The following is a 20,176-nucleotide window of genomic DNA, read 5'->3' on the forward strand; positions in this document are numbered from 1 at the left end:
TGTCTGATATGATAAGTCACATGCTTGTTAACCTAAGCCGAGTTTTGTTATCTGTTTGTATGTTAATACTGGCGATGTGATAACACTGTTACTTATGTAAACTCTCTTATGCTTGCTAGTTCTGTAATTCTGAGCAACGATATAACACGATTAAAATTACTAAGACTGTTGATGAATAACTGAGTAAAACGACTGAGAACAACCCTGATTGTAAAGCTTAAGCTGCATAAATGTGATTAGCTGTTTATGTGATACTTGATGACAACTGTCAAACGCCTTGCGACATAGATTACCTGCACATCGTTACGAACATGAACTGACTTAATATACATGCATACTATAGGACTCGATTGATTAATTGCAAGCACATAGTTAAGCATACCGAGCAAACCAAGGTGAGTTCACACAGCCAAGGCATGGGGTTCCCAGGTGGGAATGGGATTTGATGAGCTATTGTATATACTTCGCTGATAGAACTACGACTAGACTAGTAACACTTATTAAACTGATCTTCGCACACCTGCCAAGGGTTGGCCGCGATATTATGACTGACTTCGCACACCTGCCTTTGGAAGGCCGCGAACTGAATTTACTAATCTTCGCACACCTGCCTGGTAGGCCGCGATACAGATAAACCTAGTCTAGAATACTCGGGATGAACATCCCCTAATATCTTCGCATACCTGCCTGGGAGGCCGCGATGGAAACTAATACGATACATGACATAACGAACGAACATACTACTACTCACACTACACTATTAGTGAACTGTTAACTGTGAACTCGCTCAACTAGTTGTTGATCCTCTGTTACATGCCTTGCAGGTCGTTAGATACATAGAGCTTGCACATGGAGGAGCAGGTCGTTGTGGAGCATGGATCGTGGATGCCATGTTAAGACATTTAAACATTTGAACTTATGTTACACCTTGGGCTTTCATACTTATGCTTCCGCTATATTTTGAAACTATGATTATGTTTTGAACACCTATCGTATTGAATGATTGGTTTACATTTATTATACTTGATATTAATTACATGTTCGATATGATTGGTGGCTTGATCCTGGTCAGTCACGCTCCCAAGCGGTGATACTCCGCAGGTGGATTTTGGGGGTGTGACATCCCAGGCCAATAATATCCCGCGCTATGGATTTTGGCTACCACCGCCTGGGGTCCCGCGTGTATGCCGCATAGACCCGCATGGATTTCGCTGATGAGATACTTTGCCTCTGTTGGGGAGACACATCGCAGCAGTGGGCCCAGGTAAGACTTTCTGTATAAGACACCATTATTGATCTCATATTGCAGCGCTTTCGTTTGTATCTTCTGTGCTTCGCCCTTGGCGGGAGGTAGCTCCCCTGTTTCCAGGAAACGTAGAACCGGAGTGTACCAGCAAGGATCTTCCGCTGTAACGGCGGAAACATTCCGCGGTTCGATTGACGGGGTCTGCAGCGTTTCGAATTTGACTTCCTTTTCCATATCTGAGGTGGCGAGTTTGCTGAGAGCATCTGCTATCTGATTCTTGCCTCTATGCACGTGATTGAGCGTGACATTGTCAAAAGAATCCATGAGTTCCTTTGTTTTCGCCAGGTATTTTGCCATTGATTCATCTTTGGCTTCGTACGTTTCGTTTACCTGATTGTTGACTAGCAGCGAATCAACATACGCGTCTACCCTTGCCGCCCCCGTAGATTTCGCCATTCTCAGACCTGCTAGTAGTGTCTCATACTCCGCTTCATTGTTAGAACATTCGAAATCGAAGCGTAAGGCGTACATCAGCCTGATCTCATCTGGGCTTATCAGCATTAGGCCGGCTCCAGATCCCTTTCCACTAGATGACCCATCGGTGTATAGTTTCCAGGTTTGCCGGGCAGTTCTGGATTCCGGGATGTCCTGGACGACTGGGTCCACGATAGCTTCTCCTTCAGGTATTTCGGCTAGAAAATCAGCAATTACTTGCCCCTTAACTGCTGTTCGTTTCTGATATTCGATGTCCAAAGCGCCAAGTTTAATTGCCCACTTGGCCAGTCTGCCAGAAATCTCCGGCTTGTGCAGGACTTGTTGCAGTGGGTAATTGGTTAGGACCTGCAAGCGGTGCGCCTGAAAATATCTTCTCAGTCGCCGCGTGGCGTGTACCAATGCTAAGACCAGCTTTTCTAGCGTGGGATACCGCGTTTCGGGCCCCGCTAATACCCAGCTTATGTAATATATCGGTGTTTGCCTTCCATCTCGTTCAACCATGAGCACAGCGCTTACCGCGGTATGAGCTGCCGCTAAATATATCTTTAATACTTCATTAGGCCTTGGTGCTGTCAGCATGGGTAATCCTTCTATGAAGCGTTTCATGTCTTGCAAAGCTTGTTCCGCTTCGTTGGTCCATTTGAAGTTTTTCTTGTTGAGGCAATCTTTTAACGTGTTTATGAAAGGCAGGGATTTCTCGGCGTGTCTTGCCAAGAACCTGTTGATTGCCACTAACCGCCCATTCAGGGCTTGAGCTTCCTTCAATGTTCGTGGGGAAGGCATCCGCGTTATGGCGGCCACCTTTTCTGGGTTGGCTTTGAAGCCATCTCGGGTGACTACTACCCCCAGGAACTTCCCTTCTTCCACCCCAAAAGAGCATTTCTTTGGGTTTAATTTAATGTTATACTCTCTAAGCCGCTGAAAAGTTTCTTCGATGTCTGCTAACATTTGCTTTTCTTCCCTGCTTTTGATTACAAGGTCATCGACATAGACCTCCAAATTTCGTCCAATTTGTGTCTCGAACACCTTGTCCATGAGTCTCTGATAGGTAGCTCCGGCGTTCCGTAGACCAAAAGGCATTTTTGTGTAACAAGAAATGCCCACATCTGTGTGAAACGCTGTTTTTCTTCATCTTCTTTGGACATCTTGATCTGGTGGTACCCTTTGTACGCGTCCAGGAAACATTTGAATCGGTAGTGTACCAAGGAATCGACCTTTAAATCAATCTCAGGCAGCGGGTATGCGTCTTTGGGGCACGCCTTATTTAGATCTTTGAAATCAATGCACATTCGCCATGTGCCATCTGGCTTTTTTACCATAACCGGGTTGGATACCCATGTATGGTATTGCGTTTCCCTGAGGATTCCAGCTTCCACTAATTTTCGTACTTCTTTGACAACTGTTGCCCGTCGGTCCGGGGCCATGCTACGTTTACCCTGTGCGACCGGCTTAACGACCGGCTTTATCACGGGGGACTCCTGTCATGTCAGAATGCTCAAAAGCGAAGATGTCAACATTTCTTTTTAACAGTTGCTTCAGGTCGTTTCTAACTTCTGGAGACAAGGTGTCCCCGATTGTGACCATCTGGTCCGGATGGCGTGTGCTTAGTACCCATCTTTCTGGGCCCGTGGCTCCGGTGGGCCCTTGGCGGCATCTTTTGGTACTCAGTACTTCTCCAATCTTGTCACGAAACACAGTAGCAATACCTCGCGGTGTAGGAAACTTCATGAATCCTCTTGCCGTGGAGACTATGGCATCTAATTTTCTCAGGGTGAATCTTCCGATTATCACGTTGTGGTATGACTCAGCGCGGACCACAAGGAAGGTCAGGAGTATGGTTCTTTCTTTAGGTGACTGCCCAAAAGTTACCGGGAAAGTGATCTGACCGATAGGGTCGAGCTTTTCCCCTGTGAACCCTTTGATGGGGGCGTGTACTGCTTCAAGCAACTTTCTATCTTCTGGTTGCATTCTGTTGAAGCAATGCTCATAGATAATGTCTTCCGAGCTCCCGGTGTCAAACAGGATTCGCCTCATGCGGTAGTCTCCTACTGCCGCGGATATGATCAGGGCATCTGTAGTAAGGTGCAAGTCCTCCATACGAGGTTCTATGGTCATTGTTGCCAACATCCAGGATTCGAGCGTGGAGAAACTCCGTTTTGCCCCCCTTCCCATATCCGCGTGCACCATGTTCAATTCACGCAGCCTCTTGCCTGCCGCCTTGTCACTTTCTTCCTTGACGACAGGTGGACCTTGCTTGATATCTCTTACTAGGTGTGCCAAGTTGCCCGCCTTTACAAAATATTCGATCTGTTTCTTAAGCTGAAAACAATCGTTAGTGTCATGCCCGCTCCCTTTGTGGTACTCACAGTACTTACTCGTATCTTTGTTAGGGTTATCTTTCAGTGGTTTTGGTGGGTTAAACCTGAGGTTTTCTGAGGCTAAAATTTCAGCCGGTGTCTTGCTTAAGTTGGGGTATTCGGATCGAGGTTTCGACGGCTCATTCCTTGAATAGGAGTTTCGGTGTCTATCGTACCGTGCGTCTTTGTCGTTTCTCTGGTATCGGTCTCCCCTACTTTTGCTTTTAGATCCCCGGTGATCCTTTTCCTCCTGGTTCTTTAGGGCTTCTTTTTTCCTATTGGCTGCATGGCTTGCTGCCACTGCCTTCTCTTGTATGACGTATACTTTGGCTATTCGGAGTATTTCATCGATTGTTGGGGGTACACCATCCCTTCCATGTAGCGTTCTTAGTAACTCGTCATCATTGACCCCGTGAAGGAAACCTCCACATGTCAGATCATTTGTTACGCCCGGGATCGCCAGGCTTTCCTTGTTAAACCTGACGATAAAGTTTTCTACCGTCTCATTATCTCGCCGACGGATGTGGAGGAGCTCGTTTCTATCTTTCGTGTGTCTGCGCTGCTGGCTAAACTGTAGGATAAATTTCGATTCTAAATCTTCAAAGCTGTCTATTTCACCTGTAGGCAGGCTATCCCACCAAACTCGGGCCACGCCCACTAGCGTTTGTACGAACATTTTGCACCACAAGGGCACGGACCAACAGGCTACTTCGCCGGCGCTCTTGAATAAGTTGAGATGATCATCCGGGTCGGCGAGGCCATCATACTTGCCAACCGTTTGGGGCATCTTGGGTTTTTCCTTGATAGGAGCCTCGGCGATTCTTCGAGTGAATTTAGACCGGAACGTCGCGTCTATCGGCTTGTATGGTCTGGTAAGCTCGTCTTCTTCCACATTTATAGACTGTGCTGGTGGGGCGTCCATACCCGGGGCAGTTCCCACTATAGGGTTGGAATTTCCTATTGGAGACACCCGAGGCCTAACCGTTTCCCCTGTCGTACACAGGCTCAGCCGTAGGCGGAGTCTGGGTGTAAACCGGTTGTGGCGTTGGGACACTCCACCAAGGCGGTATGTAAGCCGCGTACGGCGATTGAGTGCTACCTTGCGTCATTCCCTGGAGCGGATACGCCGAACCCCCGTACGAGGGTAAATATCCGTAAGGGGGTGCATAACAATACCCAGGGAAGTATACTTGGTTTCCTGGTGTGACGGGGGCGTTCATAATTCCGGCCGGCATGACAACCGGCTGATGAGGCGGCGTCGATAATGTCGCCGTAAGCGCCGCTGAGTATAGCGGTGGCATCGAGTTGGAAGTCAGAGGTTGATAGTATTGAGGCATGCTAGTTTGTGGTGCGATGGTGCTGGGGCTTGCTGATGTGATAACAGGGACGGAGGAGAGGCGTGAAGCCTGTGCATTAGTAGTTGTCGCTGGGGTGAACATATTACCGTTAGTTCCCCCTAACTCCCTTAATTGAAGTTGTGAGGGCATGTAAAGAAACGGACTCATCACCACAGTCTGGGGAGAAACGGTGGTGATGTTGTCAAAACCTGGCAGTGGTCCTTCTGCCTCGAACTCTGGGTCCAGCGACCTTGTAACGGCTGGGGAGGACTGTGTGGTGGCAGCGAGGCTCGTTCTCAACGTTAGGTTATTGTTTGTCATCGTTTGATTTGCTACGTTCTGATCACTTGCCATGAGGTTCTGTCACTGAATAGGTCCCACGGATGGCGCCAATGAAGAAACACTGACCTATGCGGTGATTATGGGTTAGGACTTCGATGATTAGTGATCCGAACGCTTGGCTGCAAAACAGAAACACCGTTAGGACTCGTTACAGGAATGGGGTTATTCCTGTAACCACCCTCCGGCGTGAGAATAAGTCTCGGTTTGTGGGAGTAAAAGGAAATTGAGAAGAGAAAGTTATATGAGAGCAAGATGATTATACCTTATGCATTTACCTTTATTTATAGGTTTTCCATTAGGGTTTCCTCTAACCTAGGATATATTCCGATAAGTTAGGGATTTGCATGATCTTCCCGAAAAGTTGGAGATTTGGTTGTGTAACTTCCATACGGATATGGAAAGTTCTAAAATAATCATTTATATTTATATTAAAATAATAGGTTGTAACCGGGTCGGGTTGACCGATGCGGGTCATACCTCGTCAGGTTAAATATCAGTTCGGTTTAGCTCTATCATTATGTTTTCTTAATTGTTAAAGAAATCGAAACTTGTCGAATGAAGAATTGGTATATGTGACAGCAATTAGAATTTATGAGGTGTTTGCTTTATATAAATGGGCATCTTCAAGAATACTATTCGTAGTGTTTTGGCACCCACATATACCTTAGCATGATGAGGCGCCACCCATAGGGGGCGTCATGGTGGTAAAGGGCTTTAAGCGGAAAAGAGGGTCAAAACTCTTTTTTAGTCGGTCACATTAAGCCACATTATTCAACTTTTAGTTAAATCATTACACGTTTTTAAGAGAAAGTTAGTTAGAACACCATCCATACATGAGCATCACATTTTCACTTTTTAGTTAAAGCACTATACATAACATACAAGAATACACCAAAATAAGTGCTACCACCACATTTAAAAAACACATCCTTCAAAAACACCAAAAGCTTTTTTTCAATTAGGGATGATAATGGGTCGGGTATGACAAATCTCAGTTTCATACCTGATTGTAAATCTTATCCCATACCCGATGAAGAAGAATAGACCTGTGTGGGCCGGTACTTCTACGGTGATGGATACGAACATGGCCACATCTCGTGTTCTCCGCCTCATCCAAGACCTGCAAACAAGAAGAAGAGAGAAAACGAGGATGTAGAGACGGCCGGTAGAGGAAGAATCCCCTATTTCCAACTACAAAAGTGTTTGCCTCATATCTCATGCCCTAATATGGAGGTGGAGACCTGCGCTAGGCTTCGCGGGTTAGTACACAGTAATAATAATATTAATATACAAGGCGATAAATAATACATAACGGTTTAAGTCGGGTCAAGTACCTTATCTCTACACTGACTCATTATCCGTTAGGTATCGAGTATACCCATTAGTGTTTTTATATATTTTTTATTTTCCTTTATAATTTTATACTTTTAAAATCTATACAATATATTAAATTATAATAAATAACATACACATCATCACCCTAAAATAATTTTAAAAAAATAAAATGTAAATATATTATAGTATTAATCTCAAAAAATAGTTTGTATTTAGTAGAATGTACATATAAATAATTTCATTAAATATATATTCCAAAAGAAAAGTTTATTTTTAAAGTAATTGAGCTACTAAAATGAAAAATTACTAAACGATGGTTAAGAGAATATAAAAACAAAAGTTAAAAGTTTTCGGATACCCGGGTTGGGTATCACCTAATCCATACCCATGAAATATTTTGTTTTTCCAATTCCATACCCGTCGAGTATCGGGTACATCCGTCTCGCATAGTTTGAAATTCGGATAAACCCGTCAGTCTTGGGTTTTTTCTTCCCGTCCCGGTTTTCAATCAAGAGACCCAAACACCAAATATATTGTAACATCATCAACATTTTTTACATTTAATTTTAATCACCAAACTTTTAATAAAAATATATTTAAATATTTTTCACTGATTGGAAAATCTAATATTTGAAAATTTAAATTCAATGTTCAAAGTTTGAATACATAGCCATGGGAATTTTCAAATTTCAAAACTTCCAAAATTTAAAACTTAAAAATTTATAGTAAATAATAGACTGTTAAATTTATAAATAATATTATTACTATATTGTATACAACATATATATTTATTATAATGAAAATAAACTAATACCCAATCCTCCCGGAACCACCCTAACGTTTGATGTTGTTCTTCCACAAAAACGAGAGCCTAATATTCTTTTGGAATATATATTTAATGTTACAGTTGAAGCGGATAATAGATGAGTATTTTGAACAAAATTAAATTGATCAGCTAGGGAAGATGTATATCATAATATCTTCAACAAATCCACTTTTGACATAGGTGGCCTGGGATACATGAAAGGCCTACATGTAATGCTCACAAAATTAGAAAAAAAAAACGGTTTAACTTTGTTTTACTATCAACAAGTATCAATAGAAAGTTAAAAACTACACATGATTATATTTGTTTATTTTTTTTAATGACAAATTTGGATCACTGACGGATGACGGATCACTGGAGTATCATCGTGCCACCAGTGGAACCACCCGATAATATCCATCTCCACTAGGCAATAATGTCTACACACCAATTCAGGAGAAAACCCATTAAATATGAGAAAAACCCCTTGTGAAAATCGAACCCGGATCCTCATGGTCCCTAAGCTTTATCCCACCCCTAATATACCACTAGGCTATAATGTCATAGAAAATTATACGTGTTTAATTAGGAATGAACATATGTAACCAAAACTTGTGGGTTGTTTTCATGTAATTACCCTTCTGTTTGGCATAAATGTTTCTTTCAAATATTTGGAAGATCTTACCATATTGGTCTTTATTTTCAAGGATATCCATGGAAGCACCATATGCACCACACAGGACAATATTGTCATCAATGCGCTATTTATCAAGCTTCATATATTTTCAAGTGATGGACTGGTGATTCAGGAGCTTGATAAAGAACTCAATGATGCCAATATTATCCGTTATGTGTGACCGAAGGTTATGTGCTCACCGTTACAGGCGTTACCCTAAACAAAACAAGAATTAAAAATTATGTATTATGAAGCATGATCGGTAATATCAGGAAAATGTGACAATGAGTATCTCAAACTAAATTTCATGCAATCTAAGGAAATGTATATACAATAAATGCTAAGAAACTGAACACAAATAATGGCCAAACTGGATTTTGCAACTGCATAAAAATATGGTACCCACCTTTAATTACAGAATAACTCAGAGAACTTTTATAGGCAATTAGGCATATCAATAACCTTGAGAGTGAAGGATTTCAAGGTTTATTTTGTATTCAATCACCTAGTTATATATGGATGTGTAACAATATTATTTTATTTCATTAATAAAATTTTAAACTAGCGATAACAAAGGAATAACTAACAAATAACAAATATTATAAAATTTTAATAATTCAAACTCGCGATAACAATGGAATAAAATAACTAACAAATAACAAATCTAAAGATAACAGTGGAATAATTAGAGTTTTCCTATAGGATTGGTAACCGGTTTTTAAAAATCCAATTAAAATTTACGCAATAGATTCGGATGTAAATTTGAGATTAAAAAGTTTTGTTGTTTGAAATAAAACTAAATATACATGTAACATTTTTGGAACGGTTTTACACTGTAGGGATTGTGAAATTATTTTTGTTTTTGTAATTTATTTTTGGTGTTGTGTGTATCTCAACCATTCAACCTTTAGTATTGTCACTTTCTTAGCTATACAAATTTTTTATAACATATCATTTTGACTCCTTCGAGTTTTACCTGCTTAGTTTTATGTATGTTTTCGATTGTTCTACGTTTTGTCATACATTTTGTTTGAAAACGAGTCGAGTCAGATATAATACGTTTTGACTAGTAGGTATAAGTTTGAGTTACTTTACGTTTCAATGTCGCCACAACGCGCAATACCATTCTTCGACTAAAAAACTATTTTCTTACGTGTTTTTTATAAGTACATTTCAGTATAAATCCAAGTTAATTTATGTTTTGACATAAAATTTTCTCGATAGTGAGTGATGTCAAATATAATACGTTTCCATGCTTATATTTATGTTCTTTTTTAGTTGGTCTACATTTTGACGTAAGCTTTATTCGAAAACAAGTTGAGACAAATATTTAACAATACAAATTCGAGTTACTTTAACGCAAGACACGTCAAAATAGTACTTGTTAATATATTTCAAAAGGTGTACCCATCTTGAGATTCCAGCACATAGAGATGCATGCAACAATTGTATGTATCACCATATCTTCAACAAATCCACTTTGATAACTTAAATTAGGAGAATAGTTAACTTTGTTTCAATTTCATCAAGTATTCATCGGAACACATAATTAAATTTGTTTGATTCGAGTGTTATCTGTAAGCCAAAATTTTTGGGTTGTTATATTTAATTAATAATGTTTCAAACTACTAAATGTTTGAGTTACCTTAAATTAGTAAATTATTTAAAGGATTCAAATGAGCAACTATTATAAAACTTGTTAATTTAAAATTTATTCCACACTGATAGGTAGCACCCACTACTGACACCATCACCACCTTCCTCTACGTCTCCATCGCCGTCACCAGTCATCATTAAAAATTTAGCGGGAGGACCTATTTTGGTAAAAAAGAATTAAACGATTCATTTCAACCTAACTCCATTTTGCCCAGAACACTTTTTGACAAGAATCCAACTGATATTTTTTTAAAAACGGTTATTGTTGACACGAACTTATTTTGCTTAGAACTTGTATTTGCCCAAACTTGTTTGACCCGGTACCTGAGCCCGTATGAGCCGACGCTCGAACCCGCTTGACCCGACAAATAATTTGCCAGACTTGCAGAAAACATAGAGTTGTCAATTGGGGTCCGAGCCACCTATGCTTCGACGTGGCTCACGCCATCCTTAGCGACTCCCACAATATGCAGTCTAAACGGGCATCCCATTAAAGCTTGAAGATCGAGGAGATAAATGGATGTGGATTGGCATGGAGGAATTCTTAGTTGGGGCGGTCAGAAGGGCTTTAAAAGGATGTTTGGATCACAGTGGAAACTATGTTATGGAGTGGTGTAAATGGATTCCTATAAAATGCAATGTCCACATTTGGAGAGCAGAGATGGAGAAAATCCCCACTGGCATGACGCTCAGAGGCAGGAATATCGAGATTGAAGACGTGTCTTGTCCATTGTGAGGATCTAGAGATGAGACGTGCAACCATCTGTTTACTTCTTGTATGGTGGCGAGCAGGATATGGCATCAAATTTCGAGATGGTATAAAGTTGCTCCTTTTATGGTATACATCGTTAGGTAGGGATGTTCAAAAACGGATATCCGAATTTCGGATATCCGAAATTTTCGGATGCCAAATTTCACTATCCGAATCCGTATCCGAAATGAATTTCGGATACGGATTCGGATAGTGAATTTCGGATACGGATTCGGATAGTGAATCAGATATCCAAAAATCAAACTTTTTATTTAATTTTTATTTTTTTATTATTTTTTTCATATTTGGAAACAGATATTTTGGATAGTTTCGGAAATCCGAATATAAGTTTTCGGATATTTTTCGGATACTTCGGATATTTTCGGATATTCGGATATCCGAAAAAATGAAAATTAAATTTTCGGATATTTCGGATATCCGAAATATCAGAAAATTTTGAAAATCACTATCCGAATCCGAAAAATTCGGATATCCGAATTTCGGATATCCGATTTTTCAGATATTTCGGATTCGGATATCGGATATTTCGGATACGGATAGTTTTGAACACCCCTACGGTTAGGGAGCTTTTGGATCTTCATAATCACATAGGTTTAAAGGGGATGGCTAAAGAGTTTTTTTATGGGATCGTTATGATTTGCTGCTGGAGTATTTGGCGTGCCAGGAATGTAGTGAAGTTCAACCGTTTGTAAATACGTTGTAAATTGTAAACGAAAAAGCTTAAACAAGTGTCGACCACTCGTTGTAAATACCGTCAACCAGGTAGTATCCGTACCTGAAATGTTCCCCGTTTGCATAAAACGATTGTGTTGGCTCAACCCCGTCGATAATGTCATCGAATATTGGGGATTGATCGATAACATTTAGGTCTTTGTTTGACCCAGCAACTCCAAAAAACGTACGCCAAATCCAAAGATCATGCGAGGCCACCGCTTCAAGTATAATTGTCGGGCCGTTGTGATCACCTCAGTGGAACTGACTTCACCAAGCCGTAGGACACATAGCCCATCCAACATGCATACAGTCGAGTCTACCGAGCATTCCGGGCAAACCATGTTTTTCACCGTGAACCTCGTATATGTGTTCGATATCAAACAATGTTGGTTTTCGCAAATATCGTCGTGCGTAAATTGTCACACCCCAACCAATGGTGGAAACATCGGAGTGAGACGAAAACGAGATTGTAAGAGACATCGCACCCACTAATTGTGACAAGTATTTAAAAAGTAAAATTTCATTTCATTGCTAACGGTTCAAGTACATGATTTGGAAACAAAAGTACAACAAGGTAATATAACGACTAAACTGCTAAACATGAATTAAAGTTTGGTGCATTTCTAGTCCTTCCTACTAGATTCTTTTCAACGCTTTGTGATCACAATCCTGCAATATATATTAAAGTAACATGTCAACTAAGGCATAACATATACTAAGGCATAACATGAATTAAAGTTTGGTGAGCATACAAGTTTGGCTACTAGCATAGGTATAAAATTTTTTGACGAAATCCACATGGCAATAACATATACTAAGGCATAACATAACATAGCTAGCATGCACCGCATACAAGTCAAACCAAAGTTTCCACTAGTATAGTCTTGTCGCCGCAACGACAAGATCATTTGTATTGTATGTATAAACTTAACATGACCACAAGAATATGGGCGGTGTGCTACTCCTATAGCTTTATATATGTTAAGGGAGGCTTGTACGAATTTAATGATAAGTATCGTGCAAGAAAGACTTCTAGCATGTATGTATTTCTAAGCATAAATGTATAAAGCATGTATATTGGATTCGTTTGATTGAATATTGTATTTGTATGTGTGCGTTTGTATAAGTATATATATTGCACCAAAAAAGACTGAAAAAGGGTCATGTATACTCACGGTTTTCGCAAGCTTTCAATAACGCGAGTAAGAGTCTTGAGAGTGGATATGACAAGTTACATTCCAAGAGGATAAATGAGGGCATATGAGTTTTGTGGATTATGGGTTCGGAAATATGTATACGGAATGATAAAGAGTATAAAAATAAGCATTTTGTAGGAAAAGTGTATCTTATCTAAGCACTCGTATGGACACTATTTTGATTAGTTTTTTTCATGGACACCAATTCGTCTATTAGAATCCATACTTGCAGAACTTAGACTAAGATAGATCATTACCATAATACATCACTTTTAACCATGGATGTGGTTAAGGTGATGATTTGGTTTGGGTATGTAGTTACGTTAGCAATATTCTGGAGCCATAAAAATGGTATGGATACTCGTATGGACACTATTTTGATTAGGTTTTTTCATGGACACCAATTCGCCTATTAGAATCCGTACTTACGGAACTTAGACTAAGATAGACCATTACCATAATACATCACTTTTAACCATGATGTGGTTAAGGTGATGATTTGGTTTGGGTATGTAGTTACGTTAGCAATATTATGGAGCCATAAAAATGGTAATGGAAGGAGGTAGGATGATGAACATCCATTGAACCTCATTGTATGATTCACCAAAGCACAAGTTCCTCAACATAGTTGATGAACATGAGCTAGGGTGCCTAAGTGTGGTGGTAGAACTAGTTTGGATGGCCAAGGCCTCCATTGTTCATACCTAGCTTAAAATAAGTCTTTCAACATTGAAAGTTGAAAGCTTGTTTGAGCATCAACACTTTGGAAGTCTCTTGGGACTTTAGGGCAGTAGGTTTATAGAGGTTTTAGGCCTCTAATCTTGTAGAAACAGTCAATGCACAAGCTGCACAACTATGGGTTTAGTTGCAAGAAGGGAGGGTGTAAGTTTTCATCAAGAGTGAACAAGAATCGTAAAGTTTGTAAAATTTTTTATCAAAATAGAAAGTTTGGGCTTCAAAATGGTGATGTACAACTTGGTTACACCTTGGTGAACCTTGAGTAACATCCCTAGAGGTTGTCCAAAGAGTTTAGAAGCAAGAACAAGAAGAAAACATTGAGAAAATATGAAGGAAGTGTGTGTATAACACACTTATACACTTGAAAGTAATCTGTTATTAACTTGATATTCCACTGAGTTTGGAGAGTTTAAAGGTTTTTGGAAAGTGAAAACAAGTGAATGGAGGCTTGGTTATATAGTAGAGGTTTAGGGTTAGTGTTTAATGGAGTTTGGATGTTGATTGGTGAGGAAAAGAGGTGAGAAAATGGACCAACCCGTATAAAGAAAACAAGTTTCTGCGGATTAGGGCTCCTCGCGTCCCACGGGGAGGATACCCTGAGCTCCCCGCGGGGCATTGGGTGCTCATTTTCCACGAAAGTTTGTTTTCTTTCATTTTGCCCCTAAACTTTGGTTTGTTTGATATCTGAGTTATAAACTTGTGCTTTTTTCTACTTTTCAAGCTTCATAAGGGTATCAAAGTATGATGCAAGTGTGATGTTCGTATAATTGGCGTTCCAAAAGTATAATAAGTGTCGGTTTCGCTTATAAACGTGTAATGGATGATTGTTTGGATAACGAACAAGTGTGGATATTAACATGATAGGTATAAAACATGAATTCCATTAAGATTAACGCCTCAGATTGTGAGATTGAAATTGAAATACGAATGTAAGGTTTCTAAAAATAGAATGCGAATACGAGCCCTCTGAAAATAGGAATGCAGAAATACGAGGCGTTACATAAATAAATATGATCCCTACGTAAAGATATATATAATTTAAACATGAGTTGTCGAATTTAAACTTAAAGTTTTAAAAACTATAATTCAAGTAAAGATGTATATACCTTGACAAAAAAATCAAGTGAATCGTTTCGGACATTTATAGAAATTCGTACGTTGCGTCTGATGAAATCCCATATGCTAGTTGCCATAGAGTGGCACCGATAAATCATTCGCTAAACGCATAAATAATTTTATACTCATTCGAAAACGTCGCCTAAAATGTTCTCCATCGTAAACGAGATTGGGGCTAAAATAGTGACGTATCAATGTTTGGTTAGCTCCCTCTCGATCACGATTTAGTGGTGGTTGTCTCGTTAGCTTTCGTCGTCTTTGAGACCGCTCAACCAAGTAGTTAACCGTTATCCTACCCGCTTCAATAATAAGATCGTCTTCCTTGGAAGAATTGGATGAAGAAAATGCATTCCATTCCATTATTTTGTGAGAGTAAGAGAGTTTTTTTTTTTTTTTTTTTAATGAGAGAAATGTGGAAGTAAGAGAGGTTTACTTAAAAGACTTATGGTGAAACGTGGGTGTTATGGGGTTATTTACAGAATTTTTGAATTTTTTTATTTTTTTAAGTTATAAAATGTGGCTCGGAATTCCAACCCCCCAACGGTTAAAAAAGAGTTGCTACCATGCTCACCCGTCGCTCCCAAGCCACCTAGGCTCCGACGTGCCTCACGTCATTCCTAGCGACTCCCACAACATGCAGTCTAAACGGACATCCCATTAAAGCTTAAAAGATGATCTAAGGTGTCTCACTTTAATACATCCAACATAACTTTTAAAAGACACTTGACAAGTGCAATGCACATAAAGCATTCATGAATTCTTTTTATTAAATCCAAAGGGTACCATAAAAAGGCACAAAATTAAAAAAAGCAAGAAGCTCCAAAGGGCCGTTGATACACATCATTCATTGTTGATGTTCAGGGTCAAGACAAAAGCCACACTCAACGGCTACATTTCCGCTCTCTCACTCATCCAACTTAACATACAATCCCAACAATGATTTGAGCCCTAAACACAAATCACATGCATTTCCCCTTTTGCTGTTCGTTTCATCAACAAATGCCCTCTTAATCCATTCAAAATCGATCAATATAACCTCATTAATCTCATCCAATCAGGTAAGAATCTACCCATTTCAAAAAGTTAAGATTTTTCCCACTTTCTGTACCAAATCTTGTTGCTTATTAACAATCAAGATTGTTAATTGTGCTTAAAGATCCAAGATTTAGAGATGGATTGTGTTTTGGAGCTAATTGACGAAAATGCCCTTTGATTTGAGTCTATTGGGCATTAGGGTTTTGTTCATTTTAGTGTGTTTTGTAAGTAATTTGAAGATTTGTTGATTGTAACTTGTAAGTAATATGTTCAATTTGATTGAGATGTGTGAGATATTGTTGTAAGTAAAGAAGACAGTGAAGAGGAAGGATAGAGTACTGGTGTTTGAAAGTTTGACTTTTTGTGGGTCAATTTGAAACAAATCAACAATGTCAGCTGTTGATGTTGGTTTGAGTCCGATTCACATAGAGTCCGCTTTCGTTCGTAATGTGAACGAATCGATTGTTATATATCTCACCGGTGCCGGTTCAGTGATTCCCATGTGTATTTTGGAGTCCGAATCGGTTGCATCGGTGAAGCTAAGGATTCAAACATGTAAAGGGTTTTTAGTGAAGAAACAAAAGCTGGTTTTCGAAGGAAAAGAGTTGTCAAGAAATAACAGTCTTGTTAAAGACTATGGTGTTTTGAGTGGAGATATTCTTCATTTGATTCTTAGGGTTTCGAACCTGCTTATGATCACGGTTGAAACCGCGTTTAAGGAAGAGTTTAAGTTCCAAGTTGACCGGTTTAGAAACGTGCGGTATTTGAAGCAAAAGATAGCACAGGAAGCGAAAGCGGATGCTTTCGTCAATGTTGAGGATCAAGAAATCTTGTGTAATGGTGAGAAGCTTGATGATCAAAGACTCATTGATGATATATGTAAGAACGGTGATGTCATTGTTCATTTAACTGTTCGAAAACCGGCACGAATCGAGAACGAAAAGAATCGTAAGAAGTTACCGAATCTCGGTTACTCATTGCAACCGGTTATCATCAACCCTAATTTGAAAATTCCTTTAACCATATGGGGTATGCTAAATTCGGCTTCCGAAGGATTGAAAACGGGAAAAAAACCGTTTAGAGCGTCTGAAGGCACTGGGGGAGCGTACTTTATGCAACACGCGTTAGGTAACAAGATTGTTGCGGTTTTCAAACCCGTAGATGAAGAACCGTTGGCGGTTAATAATCCTCAAGGGCTACCACCGTCAACAAACGGTGAAGGACTCAAGAGAGGAACTAAAGTAGGTGAAGGTGCGTTGCGGGAGGTTGCGGCCTACATCTTAGACCACCCGTTAACTGGACCGCGGTCATCAAAGAGTGAAACCGAGAAAGGTTTTGCGGGTGTACCACCGACCATCATGGTCAAGTGTTTGAGCCCGGAGTTTAATCACCCACTCGGGTATGCTGGTGGGCCCGAGAATGTTAAAGTCGGATCGTTACAAATGTTTGTGAATAACAGTGGAAGTTGCGAAGATATGGGTCCGAGAGACTTTCCGGTTGAAGAGGTTCATAAGATCACGGTTTTCGATATACGAACCGCCAATGCTGATAGGCATGCGGGGAATATCTTGATGAACCGTGAAGGCGGTCGTATTGTGCTAACCCCTATTGATCATGGATACTGCTTGCCCGAGAATGTAAGAACTCGCAACTCTTCTATTTTCGTTATTTAGCTACGATAACAATATAACCGACATTTCTTGATTTCTTTATAGTTTAAAGATTGTACATTCGACTGGTTGTATTGGCCACAAGCGCGCGAACCATACTCGAAACAAGTTCACGACTACATAAACTCATTGGACGCAGAGCAAGACATAGCGCTCTTGAGCTCGTACGGGTGGGACCTTTCAGTAGAGTGTGCACGCACGTTGCGCATTTCCACGATGCTTTTGAAAAAAGGCGCGGCAAAAGGGCTCTCACCGTTCTCCATAGGTCAAATCATGTGCAGAGTGAAGGTGAACCAAGAATCCATGATCGAGACCATGGTTCAGAAAGCCCGTGATTCCATGCTCACAGGAATGAGCGAGGGTGCGTTTCTTGAAATTGTGTCGGAAATCATGGATTTTGAACTCGACAATATACGTGTTTAAGGCTCGTTCGTATAGGTATACGCGTATCGTGTATGTATGTAATTGATCCGGTTTGGATAAAAAAAAGTTTGTTAATTTGTGGCTTCTAGTTTTAATAAAACTATGATCAGCAATGGTGTTATTAATTGTAAACATATAATATCCAATAAATGTATTATGCAAACACAATATAAGAAACATTAAACTGCTTGTTAATTGACTTCAAATTACATAATCACAAACATGTTTCAAAACCATCAATGATCATATATCATAGGGTTGTTTTCCGGTGAACTTAACTTCGATCGGACTAACATTCTTTCCGATCGACCTCATGTTCTGACCGACCCCTTGTCGGCCAGCGTTAACCTTTTCGGGGTACACCCCGTCTTTCGGGTGCAAATACTGCACTTCCCCATTCGGAAACACGCGGTAAAACTGGTACTTAATCTTGTATTTCGACCTCAACCGTGTCCCCAAAGCCAAACACTGCTCTTTTCTAGCTAACTTCAACAAATTCGGGCCTTCTCGCATAATCGCAGCACCGCCGGTGGGCATTTCAAAGATTTGTTCTTTGGGTGATTCCCATGTGATGACATAGAATTCCTCCACTTGGGCTTTTCTTAGCAGGCCACCGGTGCTTCCGGCGAAGATAGGGGAGGGGGTGTTGGGGTCTAGTTCGGGTGGGGTGAAGCCGACTGGAGCGGCGGGGGCTTCTTTGGTGGGGGCTTCTTCGGCGGCTGCGGCTTTGATGGCGGTGAAGCGTGGGGGGGATACGGGTTTGAGGGGTTTGATGGTGGTGAAGGAGGAGGATGAGGATTGTTTCCATTGGTTGGTGATTGTTGGTGGTGTGAAGAGGGAAGGTTGTGTAGCCATTGCCATTGAAGATTCAAGAGGGTGAAGAAAATTGTGTGGGGTGTGGTGGTTATTAGATGGAGGGTTTGAAGTTTGTTGGGATAAGGTGGGGTTAGTTAGTCTTGTTAGATAAGAAGATTTTGTTGTAGCCAATAAGAATGTGGTATTTGATCCACCCTCATCTAGTGCCAGGTGGTGTATGGAATATAGAGAATAGGTTTGAGGGTAACCTACAGATCTAGTTGTTTTAACATGGTGTTATAGTAAGGTCGTGGGGTATGGTGGGGTGGGGGTTGGGCTTGGGTTAGGGCATTAGTTGACACGTGGCTTAGAGGGGCAGACATGGGCTAACCTACATTTAACACGGTATGGTGGGGCGGAGGTTTGGGGCGTGGGTTTGGCGGGCTTCGCTGGGCTGACCCGCTGGGCTATTTGAATATTATTTAAAACAAAATTTTAATTTTTTAATATTTTTAAATAAAGAAAATTACAAAAAAAAAATTTCTAACTTTTATATTTGTTTTTTATCTCTTCTCTCATCGCCAATATTAGTTGTAACTCTTCACCCTCTAGGTGATCAATGGGCTGGGGTAGAAATTTCAAATCATTCCGTTTTTTTTTTTTTTCTGGGTATCTCTAGCGGCATCTCTAGCTTCTTTGCTCCTTCGTATTTCGGCCCTTTGTTGTTGGATTGAATGTATCCAACTTGCATGAAATGTCATCCAACTGCTCGCTGTATATTCACCTACGCGAGCCCGAACTCCCAGCTGAAGGCGATGCCGTACATCTTGATTTTTGAGCACGCCTTCTTGAGGCATTTCTTCCATACTCAGGCCGGTTTGGGCTTGGCGAATCATCCAAAAGGTCCTCAAACTCTTGATCTCGTGCATCAGATTGGGCTTGGGACGAGGCCCTTGACCTTTTGGAAGACGAGTTAGTTTCGCTACCAATGGGGATATTCGCCCACTTTGGATGGAACTTACAAATCTCCCAACAATGCATGAAACGGAAGTTGGTCCCCACATTTGATTTGAATGTGACCACTGCATTTGTCAAAATGTCGGCTTCGGTTTCACCACTTTTTGAGTTTTGCTTTGCTTTATTTAAAAAACCACTATATTTTGTAAGTTGGGTGCTTATCTCGCTCCACTTTGAGGATAAGCTATCGTTTTCACGATAAGTCTCCCTTCCCATTTCTTCATGGAATACTCTACTAACCGCTTCCCACAGGGCGGTTCGATGTTGCGAATTTCCTATTTTAATAAAAACAAAATTTAATATATTACAAAGTTATATAAAAAATAACCATTAATAAAAACAAAGGTTAAGAATACCTAAAGTTGAATGTTGAGATTGTTGACACCAAGCCCCCGCCAATGCAACTTCTTCAGCAACGACCCATTTTTGTGGTTTTCGTTTGACAGTTTCA

The 20,176-nt window shown here is 40.3% G+C and overlaps 3 protein-coding genes across 3 annotated transcripts; 1 reads left to right on the forward strand and 2 right to left on the reverse strand.

Moving 5' to 3' along the window:
* Nucleotides 1–3,190: 3,190 nt before the first annotated feature.
* LOC110932313 lies at nt 3,191–5,020 on the reverse strand. The gene has a single exon (XM_022175657.1). It carries the CDS (start codon nt 5,018–5,020, stop codon nt 3,191–3,193), a length of 1,830 nt encoding a protein of 609 aa, XP_022031349.1.
* Nucleotides 5,021–15,584: 10,564 nt separating this feature from the next.
* LOC110930234 (phosphatidylinositol 4-kinase gamma 4) lies at nt 15,585–18,026 on the forward strand. Its single transcript, XM_022173503.2, has 2 exons — nt 15,585–17,457; nt 17,536–18,026. Exons 1-2 carry the CDS (start codon nt 16,210–16,212, stop codon nt 17,911–17,913), a joined length of 1,626 nt encoding a protein of 541 aa, XP_022029195.1. The 5' UTR covers nt 15,585–16,209; the 3' UTR covers nt 17,914–18,026.
* Nucleotides 18,027–18,083: 57 nt separating this feature from the next.
* Nucleotides 18,084–18,847, reverse strand: LOC110930236 (photosystem I reaction center subunit II, chloroplastic). Its single transcript, XM_022173505.2, has one exon. It carries the CDS (start codon nt 18,772–18,774, stop codon nt 18,157–18,159), a length of 618 nt encoding a protein of 205 aa, XP_022029197.1. The 5' UTR covers nt 18,775–18,847; the 3' UTR covers nt 18,084–18,156.
* Between the last annotated feature and the right edge of the window lie 1,329 nt (nt 18,848–20,176).

The sequence above is a fragment of the Helianthus annuus genome, chromosome 3 (assembly GCF_002127325.2).
Source record: "Helianthus annuus cultivar XRQ/B chromosome 3, HanXRQr2.0-SUNRISE, whole genome shotgun sequence".
Classification (NCBI taxonomy): Eukaryota; Viridiplantae; Streptophyta; class Magnoliopsida; order Asterales; family Asteraceae; genus Helianthus; species Helianthus annuus.

Bases quoted from the DNA above. Each gene is read 5' to 3' on its own strand.
- LOC110932313 (XM_022175657.1), bottom strand. From the start codon at position 5,020: ATGGACGCCCCACCAGCACAGTCTATAAATGTGGAAGAAGACGAGCTT.
- LOC110930234 (XM_022173503.2), top strand. From the start codon at position 16,210: ATGTCAGCTGTTGATGTTGGTTTGAGTCCGATTCACATAGAGTCCGCT. The intron at 17,458-17,535 runs GTAAGAACTCGC...ATTTCTTTATAG, and splicing joins GATACTGCTTGCCCGAGAAT to TTTAAAGATTGTACATTCGA.
- LOC110930236 (XM_022173505.2), bottom strand. From the start codon at position 18,774: ATGGCAATGGCTACACAACCTTCCCTCTTCACACCACCAACAATCACC.